Source organism: Pelophylax lessonae (genome assembly GCF_965119305.1).
Source record: "Pelophylax lessonae genome assembly, chromosome: 8".
NCBI lineage: Eukaryota > Metazoa > Chordata > Amphibia > Anura > Ranidae > Pelophylax > Pelophylax lessonae.
This window is the reverse complement of record NC_138775.1, coordinates 36,845,886-36,869,956: the sequence shown is the minus strand read 5'-3', so window position 1 is coordinate 36,869,956 and position 24,071 is coordinate 36,845,886. Positions and strand designations below refer to the sequence as shown.

The following is a 24,071-nucleotide window of genomic DNA, read 5'->3' as shown; positions in this document are numbered from 1 at the left end:
TGTTTCAAAATAATTGCACCAAAAAGGCACCTTCCATTGTAAGTCAATGGGAATGCATCAAAAGGGCACTGCATCTGCATTTTTAGTCAATTTTTATTTTTTAGTCACATTCATACTGGGAGTAAAGAAACCAAAAAAGTGCACCAAAAATACATTAAAAGGAAAATACACATCCTAGCAGATCATGCTGGACCCAATTTAAAAAAAAAAAAAAAACCCCAGTCACTGCTGCCTCTATGGCTAATTCCTGGGCCAGTGTAACAGACTTAGCCACACACAGTCCTGTCTCTGCTATTAAAGGGGTAGGAGGTACATCCCACCTCTGACACCAATATCTGTTATAGTCTGATCCTTACTATATAGGTCTGTTTTACACCTATAAAGTCTTTCTTGGAGTTACAGGTAGTCAATGTGAAACCCTCAAATTTAGCATTTTAGATTTGATTAAAAAGATGTTTAGTATAAAAAGGTAAAAAAAGACAATTATGTTGAAAAAATACATTTTATTTAGGGAAAAAGTGCCATGGATAATGAATGCCTTAATTTTTTTAACCCTTCCCTTTATTTTGAAACATCAATTTTATTTTTAATCATGAAAATCCATGTGAAATTGAGCTTTCCTCACGGTCTGAGTTTGTAAAATGATAGCAAAATATACAAAAGTGAACAGGATCAGATCAGCCTCTATTACCTTGTAATGCTTTGCATGAAGACACGCATGTGCTGTTATGTAGTAGAAAATGTGGGTGCTGTTGCAAAAACATTCATTCAGCATGCATGCCATTATCCTCTGCTTTTTTTCTTTCTTTATTTTTGCACTGCATGGAAGCTTGCTTAATCCAAATTGATAAAACCCTTTTAGCTTTTATTTCTTGAGGTTTAATGCTGAACTCTTAAAGTATATTTTTTGTTTTTAGTAAAGAAAAGGTTAGGACCCCCTTGTGTGTTTTTTTTTTTATATGTTATTTTTTGTCTATGGACATTAGTCAAAACATGTAAAGTTCTATCCTTTTTCCTAGTATATCCAATGCTTAGAAAAAAGAGTTGTCTGTGAAGGTCCTCCTGTATCCCGGTATCCATGGTATAGCTGGTTGTAGATTAGGGCTTTATGTTGTACATGTTCCTGATACTCAGAACTGAATGAAATGAGTAGAAAAACATCTTCAATATTGTAGAAGCAAGTCCAGTTAACTATGACCAACTACTTCTTGCCAGGCAGGAGTTCCACTTAAGCTGCTTTATTAACATGGAGCGATAGCAGTGGAGTGCTGTAACCCAGTGGTCCTCAAACCTGGCCTACAGGGCCCACTAACAGGCCAGATTTGCAAGCTAACTGAAATACATCCCAGGTGATATCATTTGCTGCTCAGTGATTGCAGTACGCTAGTCTGCATCTCCCCAAGGTAATACCTAAAATCTGGCCTGTTAGTGGGCCCTGTAGGCCAGGGTTGAGGACCACTGCTGTAACCCACAGCAACCAATTGGTGAACTTTGGTGCCCACTCGCCTGACATTTTCGAACAAGTTGGGATGTATGCACTAGCAAGCACTGCTGACAAGTAAACAGTGGTGTTGATTTACTAAAACTGGAGAATCTGGTGCAGCTGTGCATGGTAGCCAATCCACTTCAAAACTTCAGCTTGTTAAATTAGCCTTTGATTGCAGAGCTGCACCAGATTTTGTGCACTCCCCAGTGTTTGAGCTTGCAGGCATTAGTTCGTAAATTACTTCTCTTGAGCTCACAAGCTTGCTTAGATCCAGTGGTTGACAGATTAAATCTAGACTTCAGGTGATTAGTCTATTTTTTTTAGTCCACAGGCACCTGATTGTGCTTCACTAATAATAGAAAAAGATCCAAAGGTATAAGGCACCAACTAATTTTTGTAGTACATTGGCTACCTGCTTCCTATGATTTTTCTTTCAGCCATGTATAGGTCTTTTTTTTTTTTTTCATGTTTTTAACCAAATTGAGAAAATGGCTAAAGACTAAGCAACAGAGTAGGATGGTCCTTTAGCTTCCCACTGGCACAACAGGAGGTTTAGAGAACAGCTTATCACCATACAGCACTTGAAGTTTTTCCTGACTTTATCTGAGGCAGACAGAAGATTTGTCCTTGCATAAAGTACTATTGATCTTTGTGGTTTTGACTGCATTTTGTCTTTGCCTAAATCGCCTGTTTGCCAAAAATGTGACCGAGAACAGATGGCTTTGAAGACTGTACTTTAAAGTGGACCTGAACTAAAAAAAATGATTTGCTAAAAAGGATCATCTAGAAATAACTGTTTTGCCTAAGTGGTAGTCTTAAAACGTTGCCATCCTACCCTATATTAATACCCTTCTTGTGCCCAGGCATTCCTGTGCATTAAGCCTCATAGCTGTGTACGTGCAGTGTGAAATCCAAGGCACGGTTTCCTCTGAGCCGCTAGAGATTTGGTAATGTTGTTACGGTGTTGCTTACTGTTCTCCTTGTTGGAGAGGAAGCTGTACCTGAGGACCTGCAGGGCAAGGATCTGTGCTCACTCCACTCCTGCAACTTCTTGAGTCTTACCCCCACCAGTCATCAGATCAATAGTTATCAGGGCAGCGCTAAGCAGTGGTGTATTTTGGTTTTGTGCTGCCTTAGGCAAGACTAAAATTGGGCGCCCCCCCCCCTCCTATGTAAATGTGCCCATTCCTTTTTTAACCAATGTAACTCCCTCCAAAATTGAAGGACTACAAGTCCCAGCATGAACCCCTGAGATCTCACGAGAGGGGAGGGGGTGGGAGAGAGAGAAGGGGTGGGTGAGGGAGAGAGAGGGGGGTGGGTGAGGGAGAGAGAGGGGGGTGGGTGAGGGAGGGAGAGGGGGTGGGTGAGGGAGGGAGAGGGGGGTGGGTGAGGGAGGGAGAGGGGGGTGGGTGAGGGAGAGAGGGGGTGGGTGAGGGAGGGAGAGAGGGGGTGGGTGAGGGAGGGAGAGAGGGGGTGATCAAACAGAGGGGGTGATCAAACAGAGAGGGGGGATGAGAGAGGGGGGGAATGAGAGAGGGGGGGGATGAGAGAGGCGGCTCTAGCAACCAGTGGCCAATAGAGTCTCATGTGGAGGGGAGGGCAGATTTATTGCTGCCCCCTTGCAAAGTGCCGCCCTAGGCCTGGGCCTTGTTGGCCTAGGCCAAAATACAGCACTGGCGCTAAGTCAACAAGACACAGCTGCTCTACTTCTCTACACTACTTCACAGAGAGAAGTCCAGAATAAGGCTTATCGCATCAGGAACAGAGAAATGATCAGCTGTTGAGAGCCTTCATTCAATACTGTAGCCCTCCTCTTGCTTTTTTGGCACAGCTTCCACAGTTCAGGTCCGGTTTAAGCACATTTTTCAAAACCAGTCCTAGTCCAGAAGTACCACCATCAAGCAAGTTAAGAGCTCAATGCCATTCAATAGCTGTCAATCACGCTAATGCAGTGTGTGATTTCTGTGCAGTGTGTTGGGCTTAGAAGGACCAGTTCGAGAGACATTGGGGTTTATTTACTAAAACTGGAGATTGCAAAATCTTGTGCAGTTGTGCATTAGTAGCCAATCCGCTTCTAAATTCAGCTTTTTCAAATAAGAAAACTGGAAGCTGATTGGTTTCTATGTAGAGCTGCACCATATTTTCACTCAAGTTTTAGTAAATCAACCCCATTGTATTTCTGAAAACTTGATTTTTGATAACTGGTTCAGAGTTTGTGTTATTTGCTTGAAAAATGTAACTAATTTCATTCTGTCTCCCTTTTTCTTTTTCACCCCTTCATCGTCTGTTCCCTCATCTCAGCCTTGTCTTCGGCCTGATGTTGACCTGGTAAAGCCAACTTTCTTGGATGTATCTGTGGAAAATTGCCAAGAGCTCCAAACTACTGTCACCACGGGCCTATCCGATCTTGCTGCTCAGTCACCCAGCTCGTCTCTGCCGTATGCTGGCTCATCGGAGTCAAACGTTCTTGGAAAATCCGGAGAAGGCTCAATGCTGCTAAGAACTTCGGAACAGACTTTCAGGACTGAGTTCAATTTAATGTATGCTTTCTCTCCATTAAATGCTATGCCCCGGGCAGATGGCTCATTGCGGGGCTCACCTCTTGTTGGAGAAAGGAAGCCTTCCCAATCAGATTTGTACTGTGGCTCTCCAGTGGAGGCCTTTTATAACAGAGCAGGTCCTGGACTTTTAAAAGAATCTGCACAAGGATCCATATCTCCTTGCAGCGAAAGAACTTGTGAGGGCATCAGGTCTTCTCCTCAGAACCCACCACAAAGGAAAAAGGTAAGGGTCCCGTATAAATAAAACTTTGCAACCCCCCCCCCCCCCCCCTTTTTCCTGATGCCTTGCGCGGCTTGCCTTGGTCTCCTGTCCCATTGTCCACCGTTTGGCCGAAGATCCGAACCAAGCCGAATTCGGTTTCGATCGGGTCTCCGATGTAAAAACCCAAAAGCGATGTCATGGCATCACTTCCAGGTACTGGAGACTTAAAAGGAACCAGATAAAAAAAAAAGGCAGCATTTAAAACAGCCAAACTTGGCTTTATGAATACTTTTAAGTGCAGAGGAGGTGTTTGGGGTCTTTTAGACCCCCAGATCCTTCCATAAAGAGCGTCGCTGCTTATTACTGTCACAAGGGATGTTTACCTTCCTTGTGAAAGCAATAAGTGATCAAAATTTTGTTTTAAATGAATAGTGAAAAAATAAAGGGGGAAAAAAAAATTTAAAGCGCCCTGTCCCTCCATGCTCGCACGTGAAGCGAATGCATACGCAAGTTGCATCCACGTATGTAAACTGTGCTCAAACCATACGTGAGGTATCGCCCTGATTGTTAGAGCGAGGGCAATAATTCGCCTATGGAAAGTTTTAATTGCCAAAGTTTGTTGCCATTCCACGAGTGTGCACAATTTTAAAGCATGACATGTTGGGTATCTATTTACTCGGCGTTGCACGTAGTAAAGTGTATTTCTTCCCAGAAAATTGCATTTGAAAGACCACTGCGCAAATACCGCGTGACATAAAATATTGCAACGTTCGCCATTTTATTTTATAGGGTCTCTGCTAATATATATATATATATATATATATATATATATATATATATATATATATATATAAATAATGTTTGGGGGTTCCAAGTAATTTTCCAGCAAAAAATACTGACTTGTAAGCAACATATGTCAGAAAAAGGCTTAGGCTCCAAGGGCTTCCTTTTTTTTTTTTTTTTTTTTTTTTTTTCTACACTGTACCTTTTTAATTGAAATGTATTGCTATAGCAAGAGGTGAACAACCTCTTTTGTAATAGCATGGGCTGTGACAGGTCCTCTATGAAAAGATCTGGGGACCCCAGATCTCTCCTCTGCACTCCAAAGCAGCTTGTTAAACAGAGATCAGTTTGGTTGTTTTACAAGCCAGTAATGGTTTGTAAACAAGCTGAAAGTGGAAATTTTGGTTTGAAGGCGGGGAGGAACAACAGAACTTCCTCTTTCGGGCATCTGATGGTTTATGGATTTATTTTTCATGCAGGTATCACTCTTAGAGTATCGGAAGCGGAAGCAGGAAGCCAAGGAGGTGACGTCTTCCCCTGGCGGAGACATAATACGCTGCTGTGCTGGGACTCCAACTCGTCAAAGCAGCAACGGCTCCATTTCTGACACTGACCTGTCTGCTGGGTTGCAGCTCCAAGCACCATCTTCCCCACAAAGTGGCTTCTCTTCTCCCTCCCATCCATCTATGCCTCAGATCGAAGAAGTCAACCCTACTGAGATGAGGACAGTGAGCTCTGGTCAGAGTAAGACGGTGGAGAACATCAGTAGCCGCTGGTAAGTAAATCATACATTTTATAATGGAATTAGGCACCTAGTCAATATATTAGAAGTTAAACAAAATGTCAGGTCTGAAGTCTTTTAAATATAAATTATGCAATCAGCCTAAAGTGTATTTTATATTTAAATCTTTTATATTTAACACTTTTAGATGTTCTGTGAAATGGTTAGAACTTCTGTTCAGATTTTATTTTCTTTATCCCTGAGAGATTTGCTCTTTGTCCTGGTGACCAATGTTACCAGGTCAGGAATCCAAAACTTTACTTGTCAAGGGAAAAGGAATAGAGGGAATATCTTCCACTGGGGACACCTTTTCTGGTGACATGGATTTGAGAGGAATTACTCCCACTTGGGTTGCGTGTCTGGGAAAGTGTGTGTGTGTGTTTTTTTTGGGGGGGGGGGGGGGGGGGGGTGTGTGTTTAACTATTTCCTTCTGTATTCCTTACTGTATCACCAAAGCAGGGATAAGAAACCAAGATCTGTTAGTAAAAGCAGCACATAATACACATTAAACCCCTTGATTGCCCTAGATGCTAACCCCTTCCCAGCCAGTGTCCTTAATAGTATTAGCACTGATCACTGTGTTAGTGTCGCTGGTGATGTAATTAGAAGTCAGGTCCCCCCCCCCCCCCCCAGCATCAGGATCAGATTGCCTGCCACACTATCGCTGTTCCAATGAAAGTTGCTGATCACCGCAATTGCTAGTATAAAAATAATAGTTACTCTTACCGGTAATATCTTTTCCAGTAGTCTTTCAGGACAGCCACCTTTGTGAGACCTTGGCTCCTCCCTTCTCAGGAAACTCCACCCCATCCATACAGATTTAAGTCCCCTGTTAGCTGACGCCCTTCAGTTCTCCAAGAATACCTCTGGCCAGCTGTGGAGACACAAACCTATAATACTGACCTCCATTTTCTGACAGTCTTATGTCCAGACCATCTTCGGGTGGGTAACGGTGCTGTCCTGAGACTACTGAAACTACGTTACTGGTAAGAGTAGTTTCCCCTATCGTCGTTCAGGACAGCCACCTTTGAGAGAAGCGAGTACTTAATAGAGATCGACCGATTATCGGCAAAGCCGCTAGATCGAGGGCCGATATGCACTTTCCACCAAGGTGACCGATATTGCTGATATTTTGGGAAAGTGCTGTACCGGACTAATGCCTGTAGCTAGAGGCATCACCCCGGTACCGGCGTCCATAGCCGACAAATGGCTGTCTTGTAATGACAACCGGGGAGGCTGAGAAGCTGCTCGGCTGTCATTACAAGGAGTGGAAGGTGATGTTCCCCCCCCCCCACCCCCTCTCGCCGCTTTCCGCATGGCATCACTCCAGTACAAACACTTTCTGAAATATCAGTAATATTGGCCACCTTGGTGGCCGATTCTGATATATTGGGGAAAGTGCAGATCGGCCCTCGATATATCGGCTTTGCCGATAATCGGTCGATCTCTACCAAATACCACCAAAAGAGTTTAATTTGTGTGAAAATAATTATGTTCATTTTTGTTTGTGTGCCTTGTTAAATGACTGCGCAATTACCAGTTAAAGTAGCACAGTGCTAAATGGCAACAAATGTCCTGGTCATGAAGGGGGGGAAAACCTTCTGGAGCTCAAGTGGGTAATTGTAAGTCTTATTGGCGTTTGTCTGGTGATAATTAATCCATGCAATGTATGTATTGGCAGGATGGTTCCAACATCAGTGGAGCGGCTACGCGAGGGGCAGGGAATCCTGGAGCGTGTCTTGCGCAGTGGGGTGAAAGTGCCGCATCGGGGAGAGCGATCACCTTCCAGAGACAGCAGTCTGGACAGAGAATCTGGTAACTATAAAAACACTTCATACTTTGGCTGCACCTTACTTGAGTTAACACATCTGTAAATAATATTTGTGCAAGAAAGGTAAAAAGATGGGCTAAGATAATCAAGACTCAAAAAGTAGGTTGAATGATGCTGGCCATCAAACTGAAGCATCCAGTGGCTGAAAAATGTACTACAGGCAATGTATCTGGATTGATGGTGAATATTGAAGCAAAAGCTGGTGGTGGTGTTTTTTTATTGGGCTATTAAATTTTAAGTGTTCCAGGATCCACCAAAAACTGAAAGTCAGGGTTAAATGGCTCTTTTAATCTGCTTCTGATCAACATTGTCAGGATTGTTTTCAAAGATAAGTAGCATTTTCTAAAGCAAACCCGACTGTAGTAATCATAAATTTGTCGAGACCACAAATTGTTTTAGCCTGTTTTTCAGGTATTTTAAAATCTAACGTTTGTGGCATATATGAATGCTTAGGATATCCTTGTTTTATGCTTCATACTATTCTACAAGTAATTGTAAACCCTTACATATAACAAGTGAAGTGATTTGCCTCAGGTGATACACAGAGATGAAACCAATCCTCCTGTTATATAAGTCGCACCTGTTTATCTACAGCTGTTTTTCCCCTACATCCAAAGTAGATAATTTACACACGATCACACGGGCTGGGAGCTGAAGTTACATCCATGAGAGCTGATTGGAGGGAAAGGACACACCCCCTAAACACAGGAACAGAGCTGAGGCTGTCAATCTGCTGGAATTCCCTCCCCTGTCACCATTTTTCTCTTGTTGTCCGGAAAACTTGTCAGAAATGATTCATGCTGATAGCAGAGGAACAAAGCGGCAGACAGACGTGACACTTAGTGCACTTAATTGAGACAAGTACACACTATAGAGGGATATGCTTTGTTCATATTTCATGTCTGAGGTTTACAACCACTTTAAGGGGGAATCCTCTCTGCGCTTTGAAGCGTAGGGCCCATGTGGATCTCAAATACTCATGCGAAGATGTCAGCTGAACACAGCGTATCATTTTCCTTCTTCAGTGTCAATCCTTATGTGTGTAGTAACCATACTTCAAACATTATGCATTGTCATCTCTCCCTTCTGCTGTACTTGGCCCTACTTGGTGATTCTCGGACAACTCAGAGTACATGAGTGCATGTAAACAATATTCATACTTTTTTTTTTTTTTTTTTTTTTTCATTCTTTTACACAAGACATGCAGAAATCATGCAGTGGTTTTCTAGCTAAACATTTGATTTGTTTTTATCACAGAGGATGGAGACTCGGAGGCGATGAATATGGCTGTTTCTAAAGGACCAGCTGTCTACAGCCCTTCCAGATACAACTATCAGGTAACCAATCATGATAAAACATGACCTAAAGTGATTCTGCAAACCACTTTTTAGTCTCCAAATGTAATATGCTGCAAAAGTACATGAGCAGCTCATACAGGACAGCACTTAAAGGGGGAAGCCAAAGTCCAACTAGTCATAATGGTGTTCCCTCCCCCTCATCCGGCCTCACCTGTATAATAAAAAAAAAAAATGTACTTTATTTTTAATCTGGTCCGGTCATGTGGTTAAACAGCTCTGGCTAAGAGAGCTCTTGACAAAGGCTGGGAATTCCGGGTGCCATTACTTCACCCATTGGCTTCTTTAACACAGATGGTGTTGGCGCTTCCTCCTCTCCCCTGCAGCAGCCACTCTGACATGGAAGCTGCGCAGACACATCAATGGAGCGATTAAAAATAGGTGTACACTTTTTTTTTTCCTGCAGGATAGGCAAGATGTGAGGGTACATTTTTAAATATAGTTGGGGTACTCCTCACAGGCTTCAGCTTGTATAAGAGCAGTGTGTACAGCAAATTCTGATAAAAGCTTTCTGAAAGCTCTGCAAATGCTTTAAGGTACCATTAAGCTCCACTTTGTAAATGTTGAACACAGATCCTAATAGGAATGTTGATTGCCATTTAAAGAAAGCTGCTAGCAGTCTTCAGCACTACTTGAAGCTTGTTAAAGGCCTGCTGAAGCCTGCTAGCAGCTTGACTAAAATGGCAATCCTCATTCCTCTTCGGATCTGTGTTCAACAATTACCGTTGAATGGTACTTTTGCAAGCTTTAATAAAGTTTGCTGAAAGCGCCGCAAATGCTTTGTCAAAGCTTGCTGTACACGCTGATCTTTTATACAAGCTGAAGCCCGTGTGAAACAGGCCTTAGGCTTCTCTTCAAATGCAAAGGGTAGATTTAGACTGGTCTAAATCTCCCTTCTGAAACTGGATCTGCGTTTGGATCATGTGTCGGAGGCTAATGACAGGCAATCAGGAAGCCCTGCAATGCTGCCTCACTGCCTGTTTTTTTTACATACCCTCCCCCAACAATACCTCTAAATGAGGTCTACAGATGTCAGAGGTTATTGCACATTACCGGTCGTCTGCTTACACAAAGGTAAAATATTAACTCGATTTCACACCTGGAGAAACTGACCTATCAGCACAGAGGGTGCCCTTATAAGTTTGACAAAATATGGAGCGGATTGCTAAACAAGCCTTACCCTTGCGCCCATTTTCTTGTCAAAGAATTCTTAGGGGATGCAATGTCCAGATGAACCGAACATGAAAGCAGACACCCACACAGAGGATAGAATGTACTTTTCACTTTATTAATGTATAGCTGTTATTCCCATTGGACTCGTATAGAAAACATCAAGTGAACTGCTATAAAACATTTAATGACCAGCACTGTTTGATGTCTTGTGTGAGCCGTGTTTAGTTGCTTTGTCTGATGCAGTCTGAACTGTTTGTGGCCTTTTCCCCATTCGTGTACGCTGTAATCTCTTTTGTTTTGTAACAAAAAAATAGAGAACCGCAAGGAACTTTTGTTCCCTTGCAATACAAATGTACCTGATGGGAAAATGTTACAAGCTCCAGTTTGTAATCAGAGCTGCTGGGTATCCAGGAACTTGTTCCTTCCTTAGTCTGTACATTGCGGGTGCTTCATTTAAAATCTGTAAAGGCATAAAGAGCTAGTATGCATCGCATACTAGCTCATTATGAAATACCTTAAAACAAAGCCCCTGCAGTGTCGTCCGCTCACAGACAGGACGACTGTTATGTTCGGCTGTCCTGGTTCGCATCCTCCGGCCATCTGATTGGCCCGGAGGCACGATAACATCACTCCTGCGCATGCACATGGGAGCTGCCGTTCACGTTGCATGGCTCTGAAGGAATGGCACGGGTGACCGTTCCTTCAGAACGCATGCGCTGATGACCTATCGGCTGCATGCACTGTAAATCTCTCCTAAACGGTGCAAGTATAGGAGATATTTACAGCACCTATAGGTAAGCCTTAATATAGGCTTACCTATAGGTAAAAGTCTCTAAAGTGGGTTTACAACCACTTTAATGCATTTTAAAAACCTTCAGTAAGCCGCTCCCCCCACAGTCCCCCCTATAACTTTCCTGTGTCCCGATCACAATCCAGCGATGTGCATGAGAGCAACTGCTTTCCCGAGTCTCTGCCTCCTTGATTGGCTGAGACACCGCAGTGGGAGCCATTGGCTGGGATGGATGGGCCAGGAAAAGGAGGATTTGGGCTGTTCTGTGCAAAACCACTGCACAGAGCAGGTAATTATAACATGTTTAAAATTTTTTTAAAAATACATTTAATATCACTTTAACTTATTAAATGGTGTGTAGCCAATGCTAGAGTTAGGCCCCAGCTGTTCCCTGGTTAAAATGGTCGTAAACCTTTACACATACACAGTAAAGTGACTGGCCTCAGGTGATAGAGATAAAACCAATCCACCTATAGAAGTTGCACCTGATTGTCTGCAGTCTTCCCTCTACATCTGTTTAAAAGTCCAGAATGTATAAAGCTTGTCTGAAAAATGGGATGGAGAGCTGATTGGAAAGAAGGAACCCCCCCCCCCCCCCTTCTCTGTTAGGAAAACTTGCAAAAGTGACTCGTGCAGAAAACAGAGGAACGAAGCAGTAGACAGAAATGACACTTGGTGACCTAATTTGAGACAAATATACACTATAGAATGATGGGCTTTGTTCATATTTCTTGTTTGAAGTTTACAACCACTTTTAAGTTAGACTTCCTTTCTTTGTTCAGTTGAATACTACATGCTTGCTACAGGAATGTGTAGTACATTTATTAGGAATTTTAGTTCTTGGATACTTAGATTTTCTTGTACAAGCTTTGCACAATCCTCATCTGTTGTATGTTTTTCAGTTCCTGCAGTGTGACAGTCCTCAACAAGAGACGATCAACCTCCTCTCTCAAAGCTCGTCACCTTTCCGAGGCCCAGCTGCTCAGCCCAGTGGTTACAACTATAGGACACTGCAGAGGACGGGGCACAGCCACAACGAGTCGTCTGTCATTTCCACTTCTTATTCAAGTCCTTCCCATGTTGCTTCCACAGACTCGCCCAGTACTCAGTGTTCAGGGAGCTCTGGGTATTACAACAGCCAGCAGCTATATGGGAGCAATGCTGGCACGTGCCAGCCAAGGAAAAGCTTCCATCATCGAGGTCCCAGTCGTGAGGCAAGTCCAGCCCAATTGCTCAGGACAGACTCTATACCCTCAGACTCACAAGCCAGCACTGGGGCTTCTGGCAACTCCACCCCTCAGGGGTCAAGATCAGACTCTCGGACTATAAACATGTCAGGCTCCAGGATTTCTACTGTGTCTAGCCCGCAGCATTATCCACAGCGCACCTCTAGTGTTCACCAGTACCGACTGCAGCAGATGCAAGGCTCAGGAGTTAAAACGCAGACTGGCCTTTCCTAGGACTGCTTAAGAGGGAGAACAGCATAGCACTATCCTGTCAGCCATTCCGAACATCTGCCCCGAAAGTGGGGGTGGATCAAAAGGGTGGCACAGACCTGCTCCAGAGGAGCCTGGTTGGGTGGGTTTTGGACTGAGGAAAAGGTGGAGGCTAAAGCTTGCTGGTAGAATCAGCTCCCACTCTTCTCTACACTTTACACATTGCAAGAAAAGTGAACACCTCGAATCGATTCAAGTTGTGTAGACCTTCAATATCATGCAGTTGCTCGGTTTTTCTCTCTATCACCAGAAACCTCCTGTAGTCACTTGTGCAGTAAGGACAACTTTTATAAGAAATAAATGGTTAATACAAAAAATGAATTTAAAGGGCAGGGAGAAAGGGGTTTAAAGAAGCACCTATATTTTGTAGCATCGGGATATAACATGTGTTTTTTTTTTTTTGTTCTGTGGGGTGGGGGGTGTCTAGGGGATCCGGGGTAGGTGCCAGAATTATACAGTTTGGCCGATCATTCCTGAAACACACAGATCTGTCCTCCATTCCTCTATCTGGCGCCACCACTGCCAGTTGCAAGGTGACATTGGGTAAAGGGGTTCTTGAAAGCAAGACTGTGGAATTGCTTTTTAAATTCGTTTCACTTTTATTTCTTGTTATCGGAAGAGTTAAAAGTATAGACTGGTAGGAAACGTGGCAACCTTGCTTAGAATACAGCTCACTTAAAGGGGTTTTTGTTGGGGTTTGAAATACAACAGAATACTGTACACGTAGCAAGATGTCATCTGCTCTGTGATAAGTCTTGATTTACACGTTAAAAGTAGCCGTTCCAATACTAGCATTAGCTAATGGCTGTCATTGAAGTATGCAGCAGCTAGTCTGTAACATTTTGTGGTTTTTAAAAGCACAGTGATTTGCCTGTAACCCTTAGCAGCCAGGGTTCAGTCAGTCTGATGTATGATTGACTGCTTTAGATTACAGCAGACCATTGCGTTTCTCTGGGAAATAATTACTTTTCAGTGATGAAGGGTGGGCCTGCTCTGTCGTTTATAACATTTACCTGCACAAGCTATCTTCGCAGCAGGTTTGTTTTTTGCCCAATGACCTTGGCATAGTGGGGTTCATTTACTAATACTGAAGTGTGCAAAAATCTGGTGCAGCTCTGCATAGAAACCAAGATTCTTCCAGATTTTCTTTTTTTTGTCAAAGCTTAATAAACAAGCTAAAGTTTAGAATCTGATTGGTTTCTTTGCACAGCTGCACCAGATTTTACACTTTCTATTTTTTAGTATATAAAACTCAATATGTCTGAAGGTTCGTCTTTATCCAGGTCATGGTCTAGCTAAACGAACTACTACTAGCTAAAACTTGGCACCGGTGACTTCCGATGGTGTGCAAAGTCTTCTGCACCTGGTAATATTTTGAGGATTATAAATCACTGAACAGCAACCCCCCATTAGTAAGTGGAAGTGTTTGTTGGGGAATAACTTTGGGACCCGTGTCGAGGGGCTTTCGGCTTACGTTTATAGGTGCATTCTGATTAATTTAACATCGTTCTGAGATCAAGGACGAGTGCAAATGACCTGTGTTGTCCACCTCTTATGCTTCATCAATCTGTCCAATCTGCTTTTGCATATTACTATTAAATTGTATAGGGAAAGAAGCCGTGGTTGTGCAAAAGCCCCTCTACATGGGCCCTTAAAACGATTTGGTCATCAGTGCAGAATTGCTAAAATACGGACAGTGGGAAAGACACAGCCCTGTGTGCTGCAATGTCTTCTACCCTCCTTTTCTGTTGGGTTGCTCAATCTTCCAACTCTAAAAAGTGTGTTTGTTCCTTTCTTTCAAATGCCATCATCCTGTGTGAACCCAAACTCCCTCTGATCTGATCTGAAACTAGATTATGCAAGATAAGAAGATGACCGATGATTGATGTTAGAAGCAGTGGGAATGTGGCTTGGGCCTCTAACATGGCTGAAGGATGGTGAAGCCCAACAAAGACCTTGGGATAATTTCTATTCATGCAATCAACCCGTTTGTAGCTGAAAACTAAAGCCGATACCTGCACTGGAGTCTAGTTCCAATTTCAAATACCAAAATTATTTTGCTACTTGGGTTTGGGTAAATATTCTTGGGTTTTTCTCCCCCCTAGAGGCCAATAACCTCATGTAAACGCATGGCAGATCTGTGACTGGCAATGTGAAGAGCAGAATCGGTTCCTATGTATTTTGAGTAAGAACGTTAACTGGCTGTATATAGGCTTGATTCTTTGTAACAACTGTACATACTCTAAAGCAGGTTCATGTTCCAGGTAACTGCTGCATTGTACTATGCTGTATAGTAACGGGCATCCTAATGATAACCTATATTTTTGTATGGAAAAAGAAAATGTCCTTTTTTTTTTTTTTATTTAAAGTTTTGTGCTTAAAGTTCTGTTCTTCACATGTATTGGGCGGGGCTCCCAAAAAATAATGAAACCTATGTGCTTTATGTTGGCCATTTTAATAGAGGTATTGTGTTTGCACCAGATTTGAGACCGATTGAATGTTGTCTATAGCAATTACTGGTAATGGGGATTACAGCTGTTTATCACCAAATACTGCAGTGTACCTTTTGGTTAAGGGGTTGTCCACATTTTATGTATATGGGAAAACTCTAAAACTCTAGGCATTGTGAACATTTAACTGATCATTTAGGCCCTGCACCATGAATCCGCTGTTTTTGGTGTATGAAATAGGCCTCTTGCAGTTTTCCTTTTTTTTTTTTTTTTTTTTGTGCACCATTTTGCTGAAGCCTGAGCTGCTTAACAATGAGAAAAGGACAAGACGTTTGTAGGGCCTCAGAACCGCTTATGAACCCCCAGTAAGCCAATGACTGGCCCCACCATTCTGGAAGTGGCGTTTTTTCAAAATTAGAGCTGTTAGCGGGGGAAGTCCCTTTTAAAGTGCTAGGGGGGGACATAGGTGGTTTTCTTGTGCTACAACCTTGTTCAGAGCTTTACCTCATTAAAGTGGACAGTAATGGACCTAGGAAGTGTTTGCAGTCTCAGAAACTGCACCATGCAATGTACACGTCAGCCTTTAAAAAAAAAAAAAAAAAAAAAAAAGCGCCAATATTACACTTGCAATCCTGTCGCTGGCAATACCTTACCAATGATAGGATCCCTATGCAGGCCAGAGAAATACCCATCCCCACAGTGTTCCACCATTGCTGGTTGGAGGAACGAGGCATCGTTCTCTCGCTGCCACGATTCTACAGAATTTCAGCCAGAGAGAGTAAAGAGCCCTTTCATCCGGCCAGCAAGGGAGCAACGCCATAGCAGCAGGTGAGTTTCTATCTTGACCCTTGCTTAGCGGTCCTCACACTGACCGTTGTAACCAGTTACAGGATCTCAGGTGTGCTATGGCCTTTTCAAGGAGGTGAGAGAGGGGCTTCTGGAGTTTGTATTACATCATCATTGCAGAGGCCCATTTATAAATCAACAGCTTTTGTAAAGTTCAGTGAATATTGTGCTTCCTTGCATGAGACTGGACACAGGACATAAACACACTTGCACAGGGAGGAGTAGAACTTGTATATACGAAGTGGACCGTTACCAGTAGGGAGGCTGCCAATTCACTAAAAAGCAATGTCAGTGCGTTTTGCCACCGTGATATCATTGTCCATTAGCAAAGCTGCATCATTCTATTTAAGTGGTTCACAAAATCGATAAATCTGCTATTTGCCCTCTTTAAGGAGAAACTATCAAGCACCGTTTTCTTTTTGTTTTGGTAGTGTACATGTTGTGTACCCAAATCTCACCTTTGCGTCCCAATATTGGCAAGTGGCTTTAAAGTATATGCAGAATCCATAGCCGTACCTTTATAGGATGTAGGATTAGACAACACCTGGTGAGGGGGATGCAGATGTAGTGATTGGTCTAAGACTTCCCTGGAGTCTGAGACCTCATTCACATGAGTAGTTTCTTGCTGGCATAGAAACGGCTACGGCACAGCCGCCTGTACAAATTAATGGCGAGATAAGCAGTTACATGTGAACAGAGCCTATGACCAGCCCTGGATACAGTGAACGTCCAGGGATATCATTGCTTGCCGCACACAAACTGGCTGCAGCTAATCAGCCTCATTGTATGCGGCCATAGCATAGAGTGCTGCTGCATGCAGAGGTGTCGTTTAGCTGCCTCTGAATGCACAGCCTGTCTGCCCCCGTTGGTCGCTTGTCAGAATGAGGCCTGTAGTGTGCAGGAGCCCTATACACATGGTGCTGGCACATCAACAACCCCCCCCCCCCCCCCCCACCACCACCACAGTAAGGTATGTCTGTCAGATTTTCCCTTTAAACTGACATCTTTTTGACTTATCTGGTTTTGGCAAGTCATGACAAATTGCAGTTAAGTTTACTTCTGTAGCAGCTAGACTTAAAATACTGGTTTGCATTTAAGTCCTTGAAGCCATCGCTACAAAGTCAGAAAATAGGCATCTTTCAGCACAGTTTTTAAAAAATATCAGTTTAATTCACTAGTTTACAGATAACCAAATTATATGAAAAGCAGTCCCCATGGTTCAAGAGCAAAGGGCTGAATTAGCCCAGGTTCACACTGCTCAGACAATAAAGTCGCGAGACTTCCAATCCGACTTTGCGCTGCAATTTTATTCCAACTTAATGTGACTTTTTACACTCTGAGGCATTGAAGTCATATCAAAGTTGGAGCAAAGTAGTGCAGGAACCTTTTCTAAAGTCTGAGCGACTCGTCAGATCCGTTAGACTGCTTTTGCTTTCAAAGGTAAACATTTAATTTGACATGTCGTGCGATTTGTGCTCTCGCAAATCTGATCCCATGTGGCACCAATGTGAACCGGGCCTTAAACCTGAAAGTTATGAGCCATCAGCCATCCTAAAACGGGTGCTTGAGGAATCTGGCAGCTCCTCCTATATCCACCAATGGGCAAAGACCTCGCACATCCCTCCGCTGTCCTATGTGTCAAGAGCAAGAAATCGCTGAGCAGCCCCTGCATGAGCCAGTGAAAACCGCGAAATATCCTCCTTGGTAAAATTGAAATGAGAATTACCAGCCACTTCAGCTAAACCCCCAAGACACCGTATACAGAGGAGCTGATCAATGTTTAGTTTTGCTGCTTATACCTGGTATATATTATTGTCAGACCTTTCAGCATAAGCTTGTTTTTTTTTTTTTTTGTTTTTTTTTTCTTTTTTTTAGGAACTATGATGGGAGGCAAACCTTTAAAACAAAAATGCATATATGCAGGTTTGGAGCTATTATTCCTCTCCCTCAGAGTTGTTTACTGTAGTAACTGGCAGACATATATCTAATTTTATATTCAAATTGAAGCATTGTAGGCTAGCTAACAATACGGGCGTTATAATCCACGGTGCTACATGAAATTTTCGTTCCCCCCCCACAAGACAATGCTGTGATTCTTTACGTACCCCTTCTCTCGCTCACTCTTTCTCTCTATCCAGATCTCCTGAGTAGCAGTTCTTTTTCTTTTTTTAAATTAGGTTTTTAATCTCATTCAGTGACTGTTACAGAGCATTGTCCCCTGAAATAAAGATGGAGTCCCTTTTAATAGCAGGAAGATATTTTAAACTAAAGATTTTTTTTTTTTCTGCCTTCTTCAAATTTTATTTTAATTTGTTTAAACTGCCTCTGGTTTTTTTTTTTTTTTTTCTTTTCTCCCCCAGACTTTTACAACTGTGAGACTGGTTAGGGATGGAAATCACGTCACCCTTGTTTTGGGTCTTGTATACTGTATATTATGTGTGTGTATAAACATCACAGGGTCTGTATCGCAAGCCTCCACTTTCTGTTAGGCCTCGTGACATGGAATGCGAGGCTGCAGGAAGGAGCCGACCGCTATCATCACTCACGTGGAGTTTTTACACAATGATGTAACATTTGATCTTTCAAAAGAGATGTAATAATTTTGATAATAAAATACTTACCATGATGGCGTGTCTTGTCTTAAATCAAATTAATTTAGCGTGGTCTCTATAAACTGAGGAACTAGCAGTGCAGAGATGGTACAAGGAGGCAAATATCACAGAACCCAACCTGCAGGATGTTTATTGGGGAACTGTGATATACAGGAAGGGTGCTGGAGAACTGTGATATACAGGAAGGGAGCAGCAGGAGGTGGAGCTACAAGTAGAAATGCAGGGAGGCATACAGTGAGATCACTGTGTAAGTGGTATAACCCAGCCAGAGATAAATCAAGCAATAACAATGCTGGGACTGCACGGGTAAGTCCAAGATCCACAGGGCAGCAATATGGCACAGCAAGGAGGACGTCCATAGGGTGGCATTATGACGCAGTATGGAGAAACACACAAGGGTGTAGGGACTACTGCATCTGTCTGATTGTCCCAGGTAGCTGGTGATGTGGTCTTGATGGAGGTAGGTCTGGACAGTATGATTTGTAGTGGATGGTCTTGGGCAGGAGAATGCTGGGGAACTGTGATATACAGGAAGGGTGCAGCAGGAGGTGGGGCTACAAGTCAAAATGCAGGGAGGCATACAGTGAGATCACTGTGTAAGCGGTATAACCCAGCCAGATATAAATCAAGCAATAACAATGCTGGGACTGCATGGGTAAGTCCAAGATCCACAGGCCAGCAATATGGCACAGTAAGGAGAACGTCCATAAGGTGGAATTATGACCCAGTATGGAGAAACACACAAGGGTATAGGGACACTGCACCTGTCTGATTGTCCCAGGTAGCTGCTGAGGTGGTCTTGGTGGAGGTAGGTCTGGACAGTATAAAACAACGTTTCTCAACTCCGGTCCTCAGGGCACACTAACAGGCCAGGTTTGCAAGAAAACTGAAATACATCACAGGTGAAATCATTGGCTGCTCAGTGATTGCAGTATTCTAGTCTGCATCTCGCCAAGGTAATACTTAAAATCTGGCCTGTTAGTGTGCCTTGAGGACCGGAGTTGAGAAACACTGGTATAAAAGCTGGTGAGGTGGTCTTGGTGGAGGTAGGTCTGGACAGTATGATTTGTAGTGGATGGTCTTGGGCAAGAGAATGCTGGGGAACTGTGATATACAGGAAGGGTGCAGCAGGAGGTGGGGCTACAAGTAGAAATGCAGGGAGGCATACAGTGAGATCACTGTGTAAGCTGTATAACCCAGCCAGAGATGAATCAAGCAATAACAATGCTGGGACTGCACGGGTAAATCCAAGATCCACAGGGCAGCAATATGGCACAGCAAGGATAACATCCATAGGGTGGCATTATGGCACAGTATGGAGAAACACAAGGTTGCAGGGACACTGCACCTGTCTGTCCCAGGTAGCTGCTGAGGTGGTCTTGGAGATAGGTCTGGACAGTATGATAGCTGCTGAGGTGGTCTTGGTGGAGGTAGGTCTGGACAGTATGATAGCTGCTGAGGTGGTCTTGGTGGAGGTAGGTCTGGACAGTATGATCTGTAGTGGATGGTCTTGGGCAAGAGAATGCTGGGTCGAGAGGCAAGGCAACACACCGCAGAAGAGGTTATCAGAGGGGGTGGTTCCTGGTGGCCTGGTTGTAGTTGTGTGTCCACAGGCAAAAGGAGAATACACGGACAGGGAGATGACACACTTTACTTGTCCCCTGTCTCAGATAAATGTATATCTCAGGCCGAGATGCAGTTAAATTGCCTTGACAACATGATCTGCCCTCTTCCAGCAGTCGCCTCAAAAGAATGGCCGAGAGTAAGCACTTTGTGGAGGCAGGACACAGCATGGGAATGATAGCTTGCAATACTTGGAAGAAGGAAGTCTGCGGTTGGTGTGAGGGAAACTACATACTAAGGGCAGCAGGGTTAAAGACTTCCCAGGGCCTCACACACAGGGGATCTGGAGAGGTGGAAGCTGTATGCAAGGTGCGTGGCTCTGGCTGCATGGCTCCCTGCAAATAAGAGATGGGGAGTGGGGGGAGCTGGGTGCCCATGAAACTGTTAAAAAACTGTAGGCAATTTCAAACCATAAATGTTTCATCGAAAAAAAAAAAAAAAGCAAGGGTGCAAGCCTTGCATTATATAAAAAAAAAATGGCGTACATAAACAAACCATAATCAATGGGATGGGGGGGGGGGGCTTACGCCAACAGTAGAGACCTCCTTTAGACTGGGTTCTTGCAGCAGGGGTCCAGTGCAACCCTGTTCACTGTTTTAGGTCCGATTTCGGGCTGAATTCGGACATGAAATGGACCAGAAGACGCACAAGACTCCTGTGCAGTTCCCTCTGCAGCCGTCCCTGAGCGGAGTGAACCAGCTCCATTGAGAGCCGGTCACAGGCTACTGACATGCGAATGGGATGCAGGGAAACCCCGCATTGTTCACATCAGTGTGAACCCAGCCTCAAGATGGGAATTATTCAGCATCCTCAGTTGCTTAGCTGGCCTCAGGAAGGGAATTGATTTCTTTGATAAGCATTACTATGCCCTACCCCTTTCTTGAGCCTAAAAATATTCCATCAACTAGTTTTAAAATGTTAGTAAACCCACAACCGTAAAAGCAGTGTGTATATGCAGTAAAGCATGCTTGTTAACCACTTTAGCCCCAGCCGCCGCAGATGTACTGCGGCAGGCTGGCGCTCCCAGAAAAGTGCTGTACATGAACGGTGCTCCCCTGGGTGGAGCTAGAGGGCGATCATGCGCCGCCGGGAGGCGCGCTACTGCCCCCGCTAGTCAGCTGGGGTGCCTGTGACCGATGGCAGACGATCTCCCGCAGCTCCGATGGCCGCCAGCCACTCGTGATCTTCCGCAGCTGAGAGAGATGGACAGACAGTTGATGTAAACACAGCCGTCTGTCATTCTCCCTGAAGTGATCACAGAGGCTATGTGATCCTGCTATATAGGATCGCATGTCTCTGTGATTACTTCACAAGCCACGCCCCCTGACAGTTAGATTCACGCCCCTAGGGACACATTGATCACACATACTGTTAACCCCTTCCCTGCCAGTGTCATTTTTACAGTAACAGCGCATATTTTTAGCACTGATTACTGTAGTAATGTCACTCGTAACCCCAAAAGTGTCAAATGTCAATTAGGGGTCCGATCTTTTGCAGTTTAGCAAAAAATCTCAGATCGCCGCCATTACTAGTTAAAAAAAAAAAAACCAATAAAAATGACAAATCTTTACCGTAGTCGGTAAACGCAATAACTTTTGCGCAAACCAATCAAAAATAATATATAAATAATATAATAATTATATAAAAATCAATACGCTTATTGCGTTTTTTTTTACCAAAAATATGTAGCGGAAAACAAATTGACCTAAAATGTTCATTTTGATTTTTTACATTTTTTTTGAGAATTTCATATAAAAGAATGTAAAAAATATTATTTTTTTCAAAATTGTCGCTCTTTTTTGTTTATAGCACCAAAAATAAAAATCGCACAGGTGATCAAATACCACCAAAAGAAAGCTCTATTTATGGGAAAAAAAGACGTCAATTTTGTTTGGGTACAGCGTTGCCCGACCTCCCAATTGTCCATTACAGTCACGCAGTGCCGAATCGCAAAATAGGGTCTGGTCATTGAGCAGCCAAATCCTCAGGTTCCACAGTGAGTTTAACCACTTTCAAACCAAAGGGGGTAATCCTCTGCATTGTGTAAAAAGGCTGTTTGATCCTGTCTTCTCTGTTCCTCTCCTTCTTCCACTGTTCCCCATCTCCTGATAGAACAGAGCCTGTTTTTGTTTTGCTGATCACATGCACTCTGCCAGGAAAACCCTCTAGCACAAGGCCAATCTGCACTGTCCAGACAGAGGGTTAGGGGCCATGCTGCCTCAATGGATAATAAGGGGAGTATAAAAACTCATAGTAATAGAGAAAAACAAAAAAGAAGAAAGGGATGAACACACAAAGGTTACCTCGCAAAAAAAAAAAAAGTTTATTGTAACCAATATCGCTAATATAACAATACACAGCATCCAAGACCACAAACCCATCAGAAACCTCTCCCCGTGCTACACTTCACTACATCCAAAAGCCCCTGATAAACAAAAATGGACCCTATATAAGAACCCTCCAGTGGGAGCTGGTGCACAATATCCCCCATGGGCCTCTTCCTACCTACTGCGAAGGTAGGGGTGTCAAACTCAATTTCATAGCGGGCCACATCAGCATTATGGTTGCCCTCAAAGGGCCGGTTATATCTGTAAGATTAGATGTCCAGAGCACCCCACCCCCCCCTTACACCCTTACATGAGATGCCAAGAGCCCCCTCACCATAAAGTCAGTCACCCACCCTTCCTTACATCACAATGCACCCCCTTGCCTTGTGCTGCTGCTAGGAAAAAGATGCGGTTGGATCTGTGAAGTGCAGGGTCTGGAGGAGAACCAGTGGAGAGTTTGAGTCAGCTTCCAGAGTCTGCTGAATGCTGAGACCAAGGGAGGGAGAGGCAAGGTGGTGTTGCGGCTGCACAGAGAGGCACAGGATCTGTAGGAGGAGTTCTGCCCTCCTCTCTGCTGCGGACTGCTGAGAAGGGGGGGTGGGCAAAGACGAGCCTTTCTGCAGCTGCACAGAGGAGTTCAGGATCTGGCAAAGGAGTTCTGTCCTCTCTGCTGCCAACTAGAGAGACAAGGTGGGGGCAGAGACAAGGGGGGTGCTGCAGCTGCAGGAGAGGTGTGAGGGCCACATGAAATGGCCTTGGGGGCCGCATTCGGCCTGCGGGCCTTGTTGACACCTGTGCGCTAAGGCCTGCACGCTATATCCACAATAAAAATATCTGATTACCCCAAGAGTTCTGCACCCCACCTTAAAACCACAATGGGTGAACAAGGTGCTCGATCTGAGGCAATGCTGAATAAGAATCCATGTAGTAGAGCCAATGTGGAACTGACAATATCCTGAAATAAAGATACAAGTCACACAGGTCTTATTATAGAGCGCAATCTGGTGTAATAAAATTCATCACCAATGTGGAACTCCCCAAGTTCTCAAAAATAGGGTGTAATGTATATCTTAGTAAATAAAGCAGGGAGGAATATAAAGTCACAAACAAATGAAGATAGCACACATGTAAACGCGATCGGACAAATCGTCTCCAAAGTGGCCAAGGCACTCCTAACCTAACCAGATTCGTGCGAACACCAGCACGTCGTCCAGCACCGCAGGAGTGCCTTGGCCACTTTGGAGACGATTTGTCCGATCGTGTTTACATGTGTGCTATCTTCATTTGTTTGGGAGTATAATGTATGTTGTTTTTTATTTTAATAAACCTTTTTAGTGGCAATGCACTAGGTCTGTGTGCCCCTCTCTTGTTGTTGTCCTTGTGTTTTTGGATACCCTTGGTCCAGAGGGGGCGGCAAGACCACAAGTGATGCCTACAAAGACCATCTAAAATTATTTATCTTTTGTCGCATACCACCCGAGAACAGGAGAATTACTATGAATATAAAGTCTGCTGAGAAGTCCACTCCTCCTCCTAGCTTTAACCAGACACTGATAGAAGTCACAAGACTGCTATATACTGCTGATGAGAAATGGTATTGAGCAGTGTATATTTATGAAAATTGCATTTCTATGTTCTGTGCACTGTGGGAGACCAGATATAGTGAATGCAGACTCCCGGGTATAGTAACAGTGGCGGCCTCCCCCTTCCGTGCGTCCGCCCCTCTAATCTACATGCTGGGCGCCGGATGCATGG

The 24,071-nt window shown here is 43.8% G+C and overlaps 1 protein-coding gene across 2 annotated transcripts in view; it reads left to right on the top strand.

Annotated features, from left to right (window-relative positions):
- SETD5 (SET domain containing 5) overlaps positions 1-12,853 on the top strand; it is a 181,519-nt gene extending 168,666 nt beyond the window's left edge. For both annotated transcript variants that reach the window (XM_082265992.1, XM_082265991.1), the window contains 5 exons: positions 3,788-4,270; positions 5,512-5,807; positions 7,495-7,628; positions 8,902-8,981; positions 11,865-12,853. In XM_082265992.1, coding sequence (XP_082122118.1) covers positions 3,788-4,270; positions 5,512-5,807; positions 7,495-7,628; positions 8,902-8,981; positions 11,865-12,422 — 1,551 coding nt within the window. In that variant the 3' untranslated portion in view covers positions 12,423-12,853. The remainder of the gene's footprint in view (positions 1-3,787; positions 4,271-5,511; positions 5,808-7,494; positions 7,629-8,901; positions 8,982-11,864) is intronic.
- The last annotated feature ends 11,218 nt before the right edge of the window (positions 12,854-24,071 follow it).